We start from the raw sequence: 20,337 nt of genomic DNA, 5'->3' as shown, positions 1-20,337 counted from the left end.
TTTGTTTTTTTTAAGTTATATAAAATTCTGTACATTATGAATCTTGAAGTTTTAGCTTAAGTTTTATCAATGTATCAAATGTTCCTTTTTATCTGTATCCACCAATTTCAAATTTGATCTGTGATTCGTGGTAATAAGCATTATGTATAAGTTTCATTTGGTTCAGGCAAACTAAATTCAGAGAAGGGAAACCAATTTTGAGGATGTAAGGATAGGACAGACAAGGCAGGGGATATAAAAACCATTAAAATATTATGTTGTTCAACAATAAATTAGAAAGAATCTGATCATAGTCCATAGCACTTGTATCTTTTACTACAATTAATTTGAGGGTTTGGAACAGTTTTAGATATATTGTCACATTCACATCGATCATATTGATTAAGATATGCAATGTTCTACAATATAGTTACAGTTACAATATTAATTAGCAAAGTATATCATTCTGCCTTTTGAATTCTAGGATGAGTTTGATAAAATTTATATCTTCAGGGCAAGGCTTCCAAAATGGTCATATATTCCGAACAATTGTATTATGTCCGGTAAAAGTCGGCTGGGCAAAGCATGAAACGGTCATATACTTTTTAGTTTTCAAGGCTTTTTCGGTCATTTTATCATAATTAATGATCTTTTTGACCCAACCTTTTGCCTTTAACAGCCACACATTTCCAGTCATAAAAAGTGACATGATGATTAATTACTATCAAAACAACCCCTACTGGTGTAATACCATCATTGATTTTCTCCTATTAGTCTTTGTTAAATTTGCACTTTTCAAAAAAATGTGCAGAATTTATCTTTGTTTCAAATAAAGCAATACTTGGCATGAGTAAAGTTTTATCCTGTCCAGTTCTATAGAAAAAAATTCACATAACATTTCATTGCATATAAGAAAATAACCATCATTGGAAGTTAACCAATCAAATTTCTCCCCTTATTTTATCTGTGTACAAGGTTTACCATGTAACCTCAAGATTACAAAATTTTCTATAGAAATCCCAAATAAAAAATAATGGTGTTTTGAAATACCCAAGACATATGCTTATGACACAGAAATGGTTTTACTGCAATAAAATGTAGGATTAATTACCTACAACTGTCAAATTCAAGGGAATATTTTTTTTCAACCTACTTTCGTATTCAACCAGATGTGACGTACCATGATTTGGTGGTATTACACCTCAATACTTTCTAATTTTAATCAAGGCTTATTAGTTGTTGGACAGCTGAAATCTACCTGTTCAGGTGACAGGTTAACTATTTTCAGCACCGGACATCATATAAATTGATTGGTCTATTCACAATTATTTTCGTACATTTCAGCAGTTTGTTTCTAATTGAACAAGTTCAAGAGATTAAAATTATAAAAAATACATCTATAAACATGATTTGATGAAACATTTAAAAAGGTTTAAATGAAAAATCATCAGAACTATGTTGTATGAACAAGAACATGAGTGCACATGTGCACAGGTGGGAAAGGAGTAGGGGCATTAAGGCCTAGTTTTGGCCCAAGAAAATAAAATGTTTGATAACCATTTCAAATTGGCACATAATGTTTAGAAATGCATCGGGTCAAGAAATCTAAATGAAAAACATAAAGATTTTTATCTGATGACTTCACAATAACGTCATAATATGTACTGTTTTCACAAAAATGATGAAAAAATACAGAATTTATGCAGTTTTCTATCTTTATTTCTGTTATGGAAAGATCCTGCACAGCCAAGGAACAACAAAATAATTTAACAGAAGCTTTGTTATAGCTATTGGCATAATCTCACTAAATATATAGCTGTTTCTTGGGTGCGCACATACTTTTTCAATCTAAAATATACCGTACTTAAAATTTGATGAAAAAACAAGGAAAAACACGAAATTTAACATAATATGCAAATTAAGTCATGATTTGTTGCCATGGTAACTTGTTATATATCAAATTTGTTTTGTTTTTCTTAGCACTTATACTGTGACCGTAGTTTCCAAATATTTAAGAATATGTATGATAACTTTTAAATTTGCACTAATTTTGGGCCAAATAAGGGCCTTATTGCCCCTACTCCTTTAATAATGCATCCTAAATTTCTTCAAAAATGCTAAAATTATCAATGATACCTGTATCCAACGTGCATTTCAAGTATTTTGTAGAAATAATGTGGAAAGAGCTTCTTCACTCAGTCGTGCTTTGTAAACGTACACAAATTTTACATATCTGTTTATGGTCCATGTTTTACCATTGTCAAGTCAACATCTGGTTTTGGAAAATGTGACTTAAAAACAAAAGTAATATAATATAGACAACGTCATTTTGCACAAATAAAGAGTCTAAGGCAGATATAAGCACGCTGATGTGCACACTTTGAATGATGCACTGCCATGTTTAACAGTTTATGTCAGAACATCAAATTCATTTCAAAGTAAAGATTAATATCGTTTTTTTTTAATCTAATGTAAATCATTGGGATGGCCATCTGATTACCATAATTGCCTTTTGTGACTTAGTCTTAGGGATTAAAATCGGGATCAGATATAAAATGTCCGGCTGGCTCAAAAAAATTTTGAAAGCCCTGCTTCAGGGATTTTTGAAAAGGCTCTTATGGGGACAACATTTTGTAAATGTAAAAATGCTATGGTTGAGATCACTTTTGTATGACTGGTATTTTTTTTTGTATGGTAGGAAATATTTTTGTGTTTGTCCTTCTTGATAGCACCCAGTAAGGCCCATGCTACAGTATACCCATGTTAGTATAACCCTTGAAGAAATTTACCTGAAAAAAATAAATCGAACAAGATCTAATCTGTACACAAGCTTTTGGATAAATGTGCAAGTATATTTAATTTAGTTTTGTTATTTATTCTGGGACAATCTCTGACAAAGTTAACAAACTCAGTAGGATGGGCACCAAGTGAGAGCAAAAGCTTATATTGGCCTACCGTCAAATGGTCTTAAAAACAAAGTCAAAAGGGGGGAAACTGTGCATTGGTTGAACAAAAATGTAAACAAGCCATTGGAAATCATATTTATTATTTTCCTTTCATGATGTGATTGTACATGTGTACAAACAATAAGTAAACATAAATACAAATAAAACTGATCAACACTGACATTATGTATCAATACCATCTGATGATTTGATGTAGAATTACTAGACTAAAAATTTACGTTTTGATACCGAAAACTTGCATGATAAATTTTATTATCAAAGTTTATTTTTCATTTGAAAAATGTTATTTGATAAATGTGTCTCATTGGGCAATTCATTTATGACTGTAAAACACCAATTTTCCAGTTTCCAAACTAATTAAAAATAGTATTAAAATCAAAAATATTGATATATGATGTACAATGTATGCAACACAATTAGCTTTAAAAGACTTTACGGTTATAATCAAATTGTTTCTTGGTGCATCAAGGTGACAATTTGAAATCAAGTTTTGAGATCATCCAATCATTATACATGTATCACTAAATTTTAATCAGATTATTTGCATGAAAAATTGTACAATATATATAATGTTTCAACTAATTTTTAAGATATATCAATATCTCTGGATTAAATACATAAAATATCACTATTTTACACTGACTTGCAGTTTTTTTTTTAATCAATACAACAATTTTCTAACATTTAAGGAAGAAAAATTCTTTTACCATATTTACAGCATGACAAAACTGAAATTAAAATTAAAACATGATAAATCATGAAACTTTGACCCAATGAATATATATTAAATGGGATCTAAAAAATGTTAGGAAATAGACTGACCAATGTCATAAAGCTATGAGATTGCCTTTTATGGATAGTTAATATCTAGAGTACAATATGCTTAAATTCAATATCTTGCATGTTTCATATTATTAATTAAAAATCTATGTGACGCCTTTGGTTTACATCATGTAACATGGCACATCAACTGCAGTTGCAGTATCATATCAGACTTTACTTTTTTTTAAGATACAATTACAAACTTGTTTCTGCTTACATTTGATAAATCAGTAAAAATCGGAATACACAAATGTTTGTTTCTAAGACAACACATAAAAGTTCCACAACAGTCAACAAGATACAAAATTTACCCCTTAACATACACACAGTATTAATGTAACCCTGAAACTTCACAGTTTCAGCTGGAATTCTAAACTTTTACATTTTCATTAAAATTGTTTAGCTAGAGGTTTACAAATGTGGAGATTTTTATTTCCAAACTGCCATTGTCTTATGATAGCAATTATCAAAAACATAATACTAGTATTCTGGAAAACTCAGTACATTAACTGTTTTCATGTGGTATTGAAAGAAAAGCAATTGATAACATAGATAACAAACATGAGGTCATAAAATTTGAATGAATACATACACCAAATCATTATACGAATTCAATGATGGCACCTTTTAGAACAAACTAAGAACATTTAGTACCTAAAACAAGGGGCATGGCAGCAGTCTGCACCAAAAACTTTTTTACTACTAGTCTGAAGACCAATATTCAGACATTTTCTTATTGGTCCAAACAAAGTTTTGAAAAACTCACTAGTCCGAATGAAATTTTACTAGTCTGGGGCATCAGACTAGTGGCTAACTGTGCAGACTGCATGGCAGGCATAATTACAAAAAAAATTTCATGCATGTTCATTTCAAAAATATCTTTATTTTATTAAAAGATTGCAAATTATTCAAAATCGTATTTTCAACAAATATGACCTTTTTATGAAGCTCATTCAAAAACTAATTATAAAATATTAAATAATGTGTTATTATCTGTCAGACATAAGAGCATTGAAATTTGTTTTCATATTCAAGGTTTAGAGTTATAATACACCATTAACAATGTAAAATATAATGTAACTCAATAAACTTTTAAAAATCAACAGTATATATAAAATTACAACAGTTGCTTTCCCCCAACATTGTTTGTCTCCATTAAATTTAAACAAAATGAATAAATTAACTGAACACAGGTTTTGAAACCGAACGCATATGATATTGTTAAGGCTATTAACATCAATATTTTTGTGATGGTTTTTTACTTGGTGGTTTAAATTATTCATTTGACTTAAACTGTGACAATAAATTGCCTTAAACAAATAAATAAATTGTTTTAACATATAACCAAATAACCACTTCTATTAAGAATATCCAAACTTATCATTTAAAGAAGTAAAAAAGCAACATGATTTTATCATAAAAAAAATGTTTAGAAATTATTCACCATCACTTTCAAATACAGAACATTTTCAAAAAAGAAGTAAAACATTAGAGAAAACTTTTCATAGTCCATCAAATAATAAATGTTAATTTTTCCTTTCTCCAATGGCTCTGAGGATGTGCAAGAAGAGGTTAAGGATATCCAAATACAGGTTGACAGATGCAACAATATATTCCTCTGGACTGTGTTTGTGCATCAGCATGTGGGTATCAAAAATGATGAAGAGTGAGAAGACCAAAGCACCTCCAATACCAATGGCTTTGTCCATTATTGGTGATGGGAAAAAAATCTAAACATACAATATTGACAATTACCTTACATTCTACCATGAAAAAATATGAAATTAATTTTCAATTTTTTTCAATATAATGGAATTGTATGGGATAGACATACAAGTGAGCGGTTTAGCTAGCTATAAAACATGGTTTGTTCCACCATTTTCTGCATAAGAAAATGCCTATGCCAAGTCAGTAGTGTTTATTGGTTGGGTGTATTTGCGCTTTTGATTTTGACTTTGATTTGGGACTTTGTTTTGAATTTTCCTCGTAGTTCAGTATTTTTGTGATTTTACTTTTTAAAGTCATATTTTTTTATGAACTCATTTATTGTTACCTGGGCATTTTTATTGTGAAAAGGAATCCCCCCTCCCCTAGCACCATTTTTTCATTACAGAAAGTTGAATTTATACTATCATTGATGATCTTGTTAAATTAAAACTTCCTTGTATAAGTTTGTCCTTTTTGCAAGGATGTTTTATACAATAGTATCTCAGAGAATGATTTGTAATATGATTATAAAATATTACCTGCATCATGCCTGCTATGATCAAAATCATCAAAGCAGCAAATAACCTGAAAAAAGAGAAAATTATTTTTTTTAAAAACTAGTTGTTAATGTTATTATTTATGCATATAGTAACTTTCAATTTAGGATAAAGCTAGTTTACATATTGCATTTAATTATTGCTATGGTATTTAGGGCTGTTCCATAAAAACATACATGGGACCCAGGGAAGGCAACATAAATTTGTCACTATGGGTGGATGCAAAATATTGTGTTGAACAGGTTAAAAATTATGCAAGACTCTAAATTGCTTCTATGGATGGTCACTCTGTTTTCAAAGTGCCTTCCCTGGGTACAATGTATGTTTTAATGGAACAGCTCTTACTATAATAAAGCAACATAAGGAGTATTGTGAGAACTTTTAATCTTACCAAGGTTTAAGACGTAAAAAAGAACACTTTTCAGGTTGATAATAAGAATTCTTCTTTTCAATTGGTTAAAAATTAAATAAACCAAATCAAATTGGTGGGAATTTTGGACCATTTAATGAACATTTTCAGACAACTGCAGAATTAATTAGGTAACCATCCTAATTGTTGCAGGTCATGGACTTTTTGGGTGATTATTTTCAACCCAGACTATCAAATTATCAAGAAAATTAAGACTTAATTTGTACATACCCTGCTCCCATTGAGCTGAAATCTCTCTTGCTTTGTAAAGTATATATCGTCAGGCCAGCTGTCACAGCAAATGTCAACATAAAAGCTTCAATAACAGACTGAACTTCATAAAATGTAACTGAAATATAAATAGGAAATAATTGTCAAATTGAGTCAGGAAGTGATACTCTTGGTACTATTGAGATGTCAGTATTTACCATAATATAGCTGTACAGTTATTACAGATTCACAAAATTAACATCACACCAATAAAATTTGATGTCTTTAAAATGAGATTTTTCTGTATTTATTCCATATTATTGTGTAATGAAAAACAAAACATCAGAATAATGCAGTGATTCAAACCATATTATTTTGACCAGGAAAGAACGGAGATATTGCTTGAGATTGGCAGTCAAAACAATACTTTTATTTTAAAGTATGATAAAGATGTCTTCAATACTAGACAAGTATCTATAATGCTAAATTATAGTCTTTGGTTTGGCATACTGCTACTGTATCAGAAGAAGAGCATTTCATTTTATGAATACTTATGCATTACAATTATGTCTTCACAGTAAGATCAGAATGCTTCAACCTTATACATACAGTGTTTTCTATCAACTTGTCAAATGCTTACTTAAATAAATGGGGAATGTGTCTATGGGCCAAAGGTGATGCCCCTGCTTGCTTATAAAGTTAGAAGGGTCATAACTAAAGAACTGTAAAAGTAACAATACTCAAATGTGTACTTGATCTGATTTTTGTGGTAATAAGCATTGTGCATAAGTTTCATAACATTTGGTTAAGGCAAACTTAAGTTATAGAACAGAAAAGAAAACTCAACATTTTTTCCATTTTGAAAGAGGCAAACTCTAGAATGGTTAAATTGACACCACCAAAATTCAAACATGTATAATCTGTGTCTTGTGGTAATAAGCATTGTGTATAAGTTTCATAACAATCAGTTAGGTCAAACTAATGTTAAAGAATGGATGAAAAAATTCAGCAAAATTCAAAAAGTTGGTACATCACACAATTCTTAAACTTGACTTTTAATCAACTGTTAGTAGAACTATAAGTACTTAATAATTCTAAGTTACCATCTTCCTTAGCTTATTTAATTTATCTATATTGTAATAGTACCTACCCACTACTCCTACACTGTAAGCTTCCATCAAAGTCTGAAAAAATAAATACAAGCATGAAATGTTAAAATTTTTAAAGTAAACAATTGAAATAATGTGGTATCCTTTAAATTCCAAGTTATTTTACAGGATTTTTAAGGACTTCATTTTTATTATACAAATGTGTACCCTTTTTTATACTACAGGGGTGTTTAATAACTATGACTAAGCATGAAGGTATTGCTCGGTTAGAATTCTTTTGACACAAAACAATGCTTTACTAAATAGGTGCATCATTGCTTTTTTATGCCCCACCTACGATAGTAGAGGGGCATTATGTTTTCTAGTCTGTGCGTCCGTTTGTTCGTTCGTCTGTCCCGCTTCAGGTTAAAGTTTTTGGTGAAAGTAGTTTTTGATGAAGCTGAAGTCCAATCAACTTGAAACTTAGTACACATGTTGCTTATGATATGATCTTTCTAATTTTACAGCCAAGTTAGACTTTTGACCCCAATTTCACGGTCTATTGAACATAGAAAAAAGTGTGAGTTTCAGGTTAAAGTTTTTGGTAAAGGTAGTTTTTGATGAAGCTGAAGTCCAATCAACTTGAAACTTATTACACATGTTGCTTATGATATGATCTTTCTAATTTTAAAGCCAAATTAGACTTTTGACCCCAATTTCACAGTCAACTAAACATAGAAAATGAAAATGCGAGTTTCAGGTTAAAGGTTTTGGTCAAGGTAGTTTTTGATGAAGTTGAAGTCCAATCAACTTGAAACTTAGTAAACATGTTCCCTTTGGTATGATCTTTCTAAATTTAATGGCAAATTAGATTTTTTACCCAATCTTACAGTCTATTGAACATAGACAATGATAGTGCGAGTGGGGCATCCATGTACTTTGGACACATTCTTGTTTTGAATATCATATAATAATGATTGTTTCCCATTATGATTCTAGTGTAAATGCATGGATACTGATTTATTATTTCCTTGATTATTTATAGTTTTAAAAATCATCTCCAATTCATTTCTGAACATGAAAAAAAAATCTATTTTCATGCATAGGAATCTTTCAAATATTTTCTTCTGTATTATATTTTCAAGCAGTTTAAAGGCTTTCGACCTGTGCAGGTTCTTAAAAGGTTTTGAATTGTACTATTAATGATATTTGTAAGACTAACACCAAGACTGATTCTTCAAATGATTTTTATTGTCTCTCAGTTAATCAGATGTAAGTTAAAGTATTGTGTGTACATGGACGGTTTATGTTATGAGCTGTTTTCTTTTATAGTTTTCTAATCAAATACTACAAAATGTACTATTTCATTTACTTACAAAAACTGTCAAAAGTATATAGTTGGTTGGTGTCTGATGTCTGTAAACCATCAGTGCAAAGATCAAACCAAGTGAACCAATCAAGGCAACCAACAACATCCAGTTACTGAAACATAATAATACATAAATATAATATCTGGCACTTTTCATAATCAGTGAATATTCATACAAATGTATATATATATGTGACACAATACAGTTTCTTGTTAGAATTGTTTCACTTTTCATGTTGGGTTTTTATAGCAGACTATACTGTATGGATTTTTCTCATTGTTGAAGGCTGTAAAGTGGATTATACTTGCTTATTACACTTCATTTTTAGCTCACCTGGCCAAAAGGCCAAGTGAGCTTTTCTCATCACTTGGCGTCCGTCGTTGTCCGTCGTCGTCCGTTGTCGTCGTCCTGCGTTAACTTTTACAAAAATCTTCTCCTCTGAAACTACTGGGCCAAATTTAACCAAACTTGGCCACAATCATCATTGGGGTATCTAGTTTAAAAAATGTGTCCAATGACCCGGCCAACCAACCAAGATGGCTGCCATGGCTAAAAATAGAACATAGGGGTAAAATGCAGTTTTTGGCTTATAACTCAAAAACCAAAGCATTTAGAGCAAATCTGACATGGGGGTAATATTGTTCATCAGGTCAAGATCTATCTGCCCTGAAATTTTCAGATGAATCGGACATTCCGTTGTTGGGTTGCTGCCCCTGAAATGGTAATTTTAAGGAAATTTTGCTGTTTTTGGTTATTATCTTGAATATTATTATAGATAGAGATAAACTGTAAACAGCAATAATGTTCAGCAAAGTAAGATCTACAAATAAGTCAACATGACCAAAATGGTCAGTTGACCACTTTAAGAGTTATTGCCCTTTATAGTCAATTTTTAACCATTTTTCGTAAATCTTAGTAATCTTTTAGAAAAATCTTCTCCTCTGAAACTACTGGGCCAAATTTAACCAAACTTGGCCGTAATCATCATTGGGGTATCTAGTTTAAAAAATGTGTCTGGTGACCCGGCCAACCAACCAAGATGGCCGCCATGGCTAAAAATAGAACATAGGGGTAAAATGCAGTTTTTGGCTTATAACTCAAAAACCAAAGCATTTAGAGCATATCTGACTGGGGTAAAATTGTTCATCAGGTCAAGATCTATCTGCCCTGAAATTTTCAGATGAATCGGACATTCCGTTGTTGGGTTGCTGCCCCTGAAATGGTAATTTTAAGGAAATTTTGCTGTTTTTGGTTATTATCTTGAATATTATTATAGATAGAGATAAACTGTAAACAGCAATAATGTTCAGCAAAGTAAGATCTACAAATAAGTCAACATGACCAAAATGGTCAGTTGACCACTTTAGGAGTTATTGCCCTTTATAGTCAATTTTTAACCATTTTTCGTAAATCATAGTAATCTTTTAGAAACTTTCTTCTCCTCTGAAACTACTGGGCCAAATTTAACCAAACTTAGCCATAATCATCATTGGGGTATTTGGTTAAAAAACTGTGTCCAGTAACTCGGCCAACAAACCAAGATGGCCGCCATGGCTAAAAATAAAACATGGGGGTAAAATGCAGTTTTTGGCTTATAACTCAAAAACCAAAGCATTAAGAGCAAATCTGACAGGAAGTAAAATTGTTGATCAGGTCACGATCTATCTGCCCTGGAATTTTCAGATGAATCGGATAATCGGTTGTTAGGTTGCTGCCTCGGAATCGGTAATTTTGAGGAAATTTTGCTGTTTTTTTGTTATTATCTTGAATATTATTATAGATAGAGATAAACTGTAAACAGCAATAATGTACAGCAAAGTAAGAAACAAAAATAAGTCAGTATGACCAAAATAGTCAATTGACCCCCTAAGGAGTTATTGCCCTTCATAGTCAATTTTTAACAATTTTCTTAAAATTCTTAACATTTTCCACAGAAAGTACTGTTATAGATAGAGATAATTGTAAGCAGCAAGAATGTTTAGTAAAGTAAGATCTACAAACACATCACCATCACCAAAACACAATTTTGTCATGAATCCATCTGTGTCCATTGTTTAATATTCACATAGACCAAGGTGAGCGACACAGGCTCTTTAGAGCCTCTAGTTATTCTGGTGGATAGTTGTCGCATTGTCAATCATACCACATCTCATTTCATATGAAGAAATGCATAGCACTAATAAGAGATTTGAAAGTGTTTTTGAATTGAGTGACCCTACACATTCTCATCTACACTCTTACTTACAAGCAAACAATGATACTTTGGAGAATTAAAAAAAACAACCTTTTGATAGATCTGATACTCAATCATGCATTGTCCAATACAAAATTTAAGCTAGAGATTGTCAATTTTGAGGTGGAGACTCTATGAAAATCTAGAGATTGGAGCTTTACTGTATCTGTTTCCATAAAATATACTTCTTTCTATCCAATTTAATAAAGTTTGAACATTGTGGTGTTCATGCCCCTTGAACAGTAAAGTATTTATTAGGGCAATTAGTAATAACACAAGTAAAATACAAAAATTACAAAGGCTCTACATTGTAGCTGCAAAGCTCTTGTTTCTTTCTTTTGCCAAATCAAGTTGACCGATAGGCAAGAAATTTACCGGTAATTCTTTTTTTCCATTTTTGATGCTCTTTTATGTTATTAAAGTTTTATCTTCACAAATTTATCCCTGTGTGGAACCAAAGATGACAAATTAATTAATAGCTAATCTTATATCATTATTACTTTGTTTGAACAAATGCAGTGGCTGTCTCACTGGAATAAATGACACCAGCTACTATTGTACTTAGTAAAATCTGTGCTGATAAAATTCCATACACTTTCCTTAGAAATCCTGCAAAAAATCAACATGATCAATATCAAAGTTACTAAATTATGCACCTCAAGTGCTTTAAATAATTGACTATTTTTTTTTGCTTTTATCATCAACTAATGTCTTTTTTGGTACCTTACATGGCTAGTCACTTTAATTTTGCCAGCAGTTTTCATAAATTATAACAAAAAGCTGAATTTGAAAGAAAAGTAATAATCCAGAATCTTTTTTTTTTTATAATGGTCTATTAACATCATGAAAATGTCTTTTCTAGAGTTAACAAAGTCAATTGAAATCTTAACACCAATTTATTGTTTAAATCAGTTACATAAACTTGGTTTTCTATTTCGTTGTGTTGGTGGATTGATGTCTTATTAAAGAGTATTCTAATTCTTTTTATTTCATTTACTTATATGCATTTAAACACCAACAGGGGTGCAATTTTCACATACCACAACAGTACCATCAGATTTTTTTGTGTCTGATATTTTACTGTTGTTGTTAATTGTATAAAGCCTCTGGCCTTTTCTATCAGAGGTTCACCCACATATTTTCAAATAGTACCATGAAGAAATAAAATTGATTTTCCAAAATCATTATATAACACTCAATGACTTAGGTTATAGAGAAATATAATACATTTTATAATTAATTCTTTACAGATGACACCGTGTTGTAAGGCCCTCGGGAGAACACTGGCTAAATTCATACATGTACATACCCATGCGGACATAAACATGAGCTGTTGCAACATTAGATCCATACATGAAATCATCCACAATGGATTCTTTCCCATCTTTGGATTCCACTGGACTAAACATTTTTCTTTTTTTAATTTATCTACAAAATAAAATGACTGCTAATGAGATAGAGATTTAAAAGATATCACATCAATGTTTAAAATGATTATGATTAAACTGTCTACATGTTTGCATGTCTGTGTGTATTGACTATATACTAATAAGTGAAAACCTGTCTTGTCAAGTAATGTAATTAAACAACAGTTGCCTGTATGAATATGTAATAATGTATTTTCAACAGGAATCAGAGTACATCAATTGGTCAGCAACAAGTTCACATTTTTATGAAGACATGCCAAAAAATGATGGTCATCAAATGGTGTAAAAAAATATTTCTGTAAAAAAGTTAAGAGGAGTTAACATTTATAATTATGAAAGACTAAAGTCAATACTGAAATAATTTTTATTGGACAAGTTTTTTTTAATCCAAACTCTTTTTCTCTGCAGTAATATTTACAGTATTTTTAATTGAAGTGTTTTTTTGCGAACTTTCAATCTATTTTTTATTTTTATTTTTGATCGGTAGCCAGGATAGTAGCAACATTTCCAAATAATTGATAAACTTCAAGATTAGTCATTGCAGAAACATCATCTAACAACTGAACATGGGATCAATACACCTATTTGTCTGCCATTATTGGACATCACTAAGTCTTTAGACTCCTGTATAATTTTGACATCACAATAGAAAATATCTGATGCCACAATGGAAAAGTGATTGTTGAATGACGTCAATAAAGCAAGAGGCTCAAATTATATGTGCATCCACTTTGGATGGGTAAATATACACTTTTTGATATGGGACAAGCTCTGATGTCCAACGGACCCAGCTTGTCTCATTCTGGCAAAACAGATGTTGGATGTCGGATTAATTCCCCGCTAGTAAAATACATTTGACTGTTGGTGTCCATGGTTCTCATACTTGTTTTATTTTACCATTTGTTTATTTTTTATTCTCTGTTGTAAATAAATACTTAAACATTACATGTATGTCTTTAACCCTTTTGCTGCCAGAGGGACACATATCCCATGTTTTAATTTATTCAAACTTTTCACCAAAATAAAAGATCGAAAATTAAAAAGTGTAATATGTTTCTACAATGGCTCTCAAATGTAACAGTCAATATGGCATGATGTCACATATCCAATGACATGAATGACGTCATTGTTTGGCTTGTCACGTCACAAACGTCGAGCGGTCATATTTTCAGGCATATGAAATGCAACCCTGAAAAACAACTGGCAGCAAGAGGATTAAAATACTTCTTCAGTTCTTGATTCTAGAAATTTCTGAATAGCATATCTGTATCTGTAGTGGTACGTGTAGAATCATGTTTAGGCTTTTATACACGGTGGAGAAGAGGGCCGTTGTTATGGGGTGGTGTTCTTGTAGAGTGGTCTTAAATGCCTCTACAGACCCTGCATGTACAACTTTATCTGGTAGTTGGTTCCAGTGAATAGTTGTTTCCACAAAAAATGAATGTTTATCATGTTTATACTGTGGTTTGTTGCTGTTTGGTACTTTTAGTCCTCTGGTGTTATTGATGACTTGTCGTTCGATGATATTGTCAGTTTCACAATTTGAATACGTTTTGGCTTTTATCGTTCGTTTAGGTCGTGCTGGTATGACAAAATTGTCTGCTGGCAGAGCCGGCACCAGTCCCTCAACCACCTTGTAAATCAGAATAAGACGGAGGTTGTGTCTTCTGTCCTCTAGCGTCTCCATTTCAAGTTGTCGTCTCATGTTTGTTATGGACCCTGTTTCTCGACTCCTGTAATTTTTCTTGATGAATCATATGTCTCTGTTTTGGATACGTTCTAATTTGTCAATATCCCTTTCATATATGGGTTCCAGATTGTTGCGCCATATTCCATTGTCATCTTACTAGGGATATGTATGCCACTTTCCTACATGCCTCTGGTACGTTCCTCAAGCTCCTCCTAAGAAAGCCCAAGGTGACTTTGGCTTTCTTGCTGATGTTATTTATGTGGAAACTCCATTTTAGGTCGTTTGAGACTTGGAGTCCAAAGTACGGGTTCATTTGACCACTTAGAAGGTGTGTTTGTTTAGCATGTAGAATTTGTCTGCTTTTTTGTTTATGGATAGAACATAGCACTTTTTGGCATTGAAACGCATCCCCCATTTGTCAGCCAAGATTTCTAGTTGTTCCAAATCTGTTTGTAGTTTTTGTTGGTCTTGGCTATTTTTAATTGTTCTGTATAGTAGGCAATCGTCGCAAATAGTTTTACTGATGATGTTACACTGTCTGGTAGGTCATTGATGTGGCACAGGAACAGGATTGGTCCTAAAACTGTGCCCTGAGGGACCCCAGAGTCAACTGTTGTTTCGCTAGATGATTCGCCTTCTATGATGGTTCGCATTGATCTTGCAGTTAGGAAGTTCTTAAGCCATTTGTGTGTTTTTCCTTTAATTCCATATTGATCTTACTTGTGTAATAATTTGTTGTGTGGTACTGTGTCGAAAGCTTTTGAGAAATCTAATATGCCTACGTCGATTTGGTGTCCCTTGTCATGTTCTTGTAGGAATTTGTTGATGGTGGTTATGAGTTGGGTTTCACATGAGTATCCTGATCTGAAGCCGTGGTTTAAATTGGTTAGGATTTTGTTTTTTTCCAGATGTTTTTTGGAATGTGCCTGCATACGATGTGTTCTAAAATTTTGCTGATGACAGATGTTAACCCTTTGAGCGCCAAGACGTTGTTTTTTCACATGGTTACGTTGCCATACATATTTCAATGACGTTACTAAAATGATACGTAACGTTACGTCAACACATTACCTACAAGCACATGCACGCTATCCTCGTTAATTGATTAATTGGACATCTCATACATTCGGGGAAATTTCTGATATCTCCGACAACCTTTGAATTAACTTGAGTACTCGTAGCGAATGCGTATGTTCAGTGATTTTTGTTTAATTTTCGGGCTAGAGTTCGAAGTTAATTTAATTTAATTTTTCTTCTTTTCTAGAATACTATTAAAAAAACCTGACAATATCGAAATAAATGAAGATTCTTATAGCACAATAAATATTATTAACACTGAAGATATAATGGAGAAAATATAGTTCAATTACTGTATTTTGATATTTAAAGAGGGTGGTAAAGGGTTATTTTCGTGCAACGTGTTTTGACATTTTTATTTAACGTGCGGCCTTGAAAAAGGTTCGTTATTCACCATGTTTTGTAGATCGATAAAAAGATCAACGTGCAAGCAATTTTCATTTGTTCGTTCAGCGTGAAATGGCAACTTTATTTCGCGTTCTTCCGTGCAGTTAACTCCTCTCTCTTTACGCTCCCCTATAAAGCATCATCATATGTAAGATTTGATATCATCAAATGATTAAAAAAAACGAGAAGTGTTCTCAGTTTCTTAATTCATACATGTACTTGGCGCGGGTCTGGTTTTTTTCTATAGCACCATCGATGAAGAGTTCGACTTACACTTTGCTGATCTTTGCATATCAGTCAACTTATTGAGTAATAAATAGTTCAGCGGCAAATATTTCATGAATATACAACAATAACTTATTTTTTTTCTGAAAATGTATAATCTGAAATAAGTTTGCTTTAACATTACAATTGTGTGACTTATCCTTCATTTTAATTTGCCGATTTGGTTTTGAGGAATGTACATGTAGACCAGTACATGTAGTAGTGAACATTTAGCATCCATTTTGCTTCTTTTTTTATATAGCCTATACTGTTTTTTTTTTTTTGGTATTCAAGTCAATTAATATTTTACATGTCAACGGCATGCGAATTTTCATAATTTCACCAAATATTTATTTTTTTATGCAACAAACACTTGTTGATGTCTAAATTTAATGTATTAATATCTGTGGTTCAAACTGACTTGACCTTTTTATGGAATAAGCCGATTTTTTACAGATACTATTTCTAAAAAGTGTTATGAACTTATATTCAGTAAAGAACACAGTTATAGGTTCAGGTTTAAGAAATACTTTGCTGTGCTAAATACATGTCCGACTTAATCCTAGTTTTGTCATTAAATGGGGCCTGTCGATAAAATTATTTTATGTTTCTTTTTGCGATCATTGACATCGAAAATCTGATATAAATCCCTTTTTCATTGCTGTGATTTCGGCAGAAAATGAGGAGAAACTATCTAATCGTAAAGACGCATTCTTTTGGCAAGAGTTTATTTAGGGATTTCGTTAAAATAGCCCTAAATGTTTGAACTATTTTCTTTCATTGATTCCTACATTATGATGTAGTGTCTATTTTTTTTAAACTAGTACATGTACACGGTTAGTTTGGAGTTTGAAATAAAAGAGGTAAATGTGTTGGTACCAATAGTTTACTCCAATCATAATTACGGACGACGTACTTTCCTTTTGACTGTGATTGATTATTCAAGTTTTGAATTTGATTTGATACATGCACAAATACAATCACAAACTGGTCGAATTGCATCAAAAACACTTCTCTCAATTTTAAAAAAAGATCCAGACTCGGTGAAAATGAGACTTAACTCCAGGACGCAAACAAATTAACAAAGATATATAGAGGTCAACTTACAGTCTGAAAAGAAGAAAGTCAGACATATGCATTATACGATATTTCAAACACTAAAAGCGAAAGTATAAATTGGCTGTGAATAAATTATTGGAGATTTCCAATATTTGCTATATCATTCATTTCCTGAAACAAAATTTAGCAGTCTGATATTAACGAACACAACCGCTTGGACAATAAAAAACCCCACTAAAATACTATCGAAAACAACGACTGGGACAATAAAACAACTCTCAGACATGAGTGGAAAACATCGCCGTTGACTGACACAGATAAATTGTCCCGGGTTAAAATGTAGTCATTCATATCCCAACCATAGTTAGATAGAAGATTGCACTTGTGTGAATAATATGCAATTTTAGACGACCCTTTATATTCCAGTTTAAAATTTGATTTTTAAACCAAACGGAAATATTTGATCTTGGAATTACAAGAGATGCCTCATTATATGTTTTTATATTTTTATCTCTTTTCCATAGCTCTATTTGATTATATCTTGATCTTTTTTCATATATAGTCATACGAAGTAGCTAGATTGGAGTCTTGTTCAATTTTTCCTAGAAACGAGAAAAACCGATTCAAAATGATGACAATAGTGTAATAATTTTAATGGATCAGATGGACTGATAAACATGCTAACTTCTGTATATATACAAGTTCGTATATCAATTGCGTGTGTTGGGTTTAAATTGTCAGTACTAGTATTAGCTTGTATGTAATTTTTATAGAATCATGCACTGCCGTCCGTGTTTATATATTGTTTTATTCTTTAGCTGTTGTTTAACAATTATGGTTGTTAAAATAAACAATTCAGAATTTTCTTTTGGCACCAGTATTATTTTTGAAAGAGTCCGTTATGATATGAAAGTCATGATATCTGTATGTATGGTTACAAATGAGACACATATAGCCACCATAGTCATCTGGACAAGGCTATAAACTACGGTTCGTCGTACTGCCTTCAACAAAAGTTATGTATATATGATCTCCCTCAGATTTTGGTTGGGTTGATGTTGCTCAGTCTTTAGTATTCTTTGCTGTCTGTGTACATTTAACTTGTCTATTTGGTCAGTTTTAGTGTTCTGCCATGTCATTGTTAGTTTGTTTTCGACTTGTGAGTTTGACTCTCTTTAGTATCTTTTACCTTTCTTTTTTGTATGCACGATTGGTCACTATATAATTCAATGTGAAACATTTAAAATGTGATAATCACGACATGTTTAAGCTTTAAGCATTGCATGATCGAAAAAATAAACATGAAAAACAAAGGGTATGTGAAACGACAGCCACTTTGCCAAAGTCTTCTCCCTGGCTTTGGAATAACTCAGTTATTTTCGTAGGCGTTAATTCCCTCTTCTAATCTAGAACTGTCGGGTACCAGTTTAACATTAGAACAAATAGCAAAAAACTTTTAAAAAAGAGCTTGACTTGTCAAAATTGGACCAAGCACAAAACATAAAAACCAACACAGTAACAAAGGACAAAAATGAATCCAAAAATACTCAGTAAGTGATGGGTAAATTAAAACACTTAAATTGAATATGTATTCTAACATTGAATTGACAACAAAGTGAGACGCATGGACACATAAGGCGGAGTATGCAGGTTGTTTGCCATAATTATGTATTAGAACGATAAATACAAAAATCCGGGTTTGATTTGGTTTTCGCAGAAATTATTTTAACCAGCATTGTCAAAATTATTTATTATAAGTTATAACTTTAATATTTGTTTTTTTTAATACTAGTGCAGTCAACCCATGTTTGAGCCAACCCCAAATGGGTAAATTTCTCAAGAAAGATGATGGGTAAAATAGTTCATTCAAAAAGAGATATTACCGGATTCTACCAACTATATTTGCCGAGCTAGTTTTATTGAATGTATTTACAAACAGAAAACTTTGTTACCAATCATCGAATGATTTTCGATCTGTAACACTTCACATTGTAAAAATCGGTAAAAATGTTTCCAGTAATTTCAAGTACCTGCCACTTTTATACGCAGAAACGTCACACACAGCACCAGTTTTGTTGACGTCATTCAGATAAACATGATAAACGTTACAATTTGAAAATAAAATAACATCTGTATTTTTTTTACAGTCAACAATGTGAACTAATTTCATTCAGTTAATTTAATAAATAAAGGCATACACAGTTTATAATTAGAGTATCATATAGATTGTGTAAACATTTGCACATTTTCTCAGAAAAAAATAGTTTTCAACCCCAAAATTCAATATATATTTGAGACTTTTTTGTTTATTCTTGAATAACAGAACAAAGTCAATTATTTTTCTTTAAACCCAATATGGTTTTGGCAGTCAAAGGAAGTTTTTTATATACGTTTTTAAGGCTTTGTGGATTCTACCACAAAACGACAAAAATGTCGTTTTGGCGTGCTAGCGGTAAACGACAAAAATGTCGTTTTGGCGCCGAAAGGGTTAATGATACAGATCTGTAGTTTTCTGCTAGATGTTTGTCTCCTTTTTTGAAGATACTAGATATGTTCGCGTCTCTCCAGTCTTTTGGTAGTTCACCTGTGTCTAGCGAGCATTACATTATTATTTGCAGGATGGGTGCTAGTTGTTTAGCACATTCCTTGTGCATAGATATGGAAAGGTCAGGTTTTTTTAATATATGACTTAACCCCATATCACTCAGAATTAGCCCTTACCTACAAATCCTTCTAGTGATAAATCAAAGTGTTGCTAAACTTCTTGTAAGCTTGTAGAACTAATGAGTACTATGTCAAATTATAAATTATGTTTTTTTTTATACAGAACTTCAGAAGTCAGAACTCAGAAGACATTAACGGATTTTGGGTTATAAGAATGATAATGAAAGCGTAAAGCCTTGCTCATTTTTAATAATGACATGTCAAATTAAGTCCCAATCGTAATATTGGTGTATCATTTTTATTTATAGCAGTTATACCTGTTTTAGCTGAATGTTTACGTGTTTTCCTTTTAGATTTTCCAAACCGGATGTTAACAAAAAGAAGTGCGGGACTTTATAAAAACCAAAAAGATCCCAAAATAGAACGCA

At 31.8% G+C, this 20,337-nt stretch overlaps 1 protein-coding gene across 1 annotated transcript; it reads right to left on the bottom strand.

Annotated features, from left to right (window-relative positions):
• Positions 1-3,008: 3,008 nt before the first annotated feature.
• On the bottom strand, positions 3,009-20,299 carry LOC143073585 (protein lifeguard 4-like). Its single transcript, XM_076249230.1, has 8 exons — positions 20,227-20,299; positions 12,651-12,769; positions 11,842-11,950; positions 9,115-9,220; positions 7,801-7,834; positions 6,672-6,789; positions 6,014-6,059; positions 3,009-5,497 (listed from the first exon to the last, which is right to left on the bottom strand). The coding sequence occupies exons 2-8, from the start codon at positions 12,748-12,750 to the stop codon at positions 5,294-5,296; spliced, it is 717 nt and encodes a 238-aa protein (XP_076105345.1). The 5' UTR covers positions 12,751-12,769; positions 20,227-20,299; the 3' UTR covers positions 3,009-5,293.
• Between the last annotated feature and the right edge of the window lie 38 nt (positions 20,300-20,337).

This window comes from Mytilus galloprovincialis, chromosome 1, assembly GCF_965363235.1.
Source record: "Mytilus galloprovincialis chromosome 1, xbMytGall1.hap1.1, whole genome shotgun sequence".
In the NCBI taxonomy this organism is placed as follows: Eukaryota; Metazoa; Mollusca; class Bivalvia; order Mytilida; family Mytilidae; genus Mytilus; species Mytilus galloprovincialis.
This window is presented reverse-complemented; position numbering and strand designations above follow the sequence as displayed.

Bases quoted from the DNA above. Each gene is read 5' to 3' on its own strand.
- LOC143073585 (XM_076249230.1), bottom strand. From the start codon at position 12,750: ATGTTTAGTCCAGTGGAATCCAAAGATGGGAAAGAATCCATTGTGGAT. The intron at 9,221-11,841 runs GTAATAATGATA...ATTATGTTTCAG, and splicing joins ACTGCATTTGTTCAAACAAA to TAACTGGATGTTGTTGGTTG. The intron at 7,835-9,114 runs GTAAGTAAATGA...TTATTTTTTCAG, and splicing joins ATATACTTTTGACAGTTTTT to ACTTTGATGGAAGCTTACAG.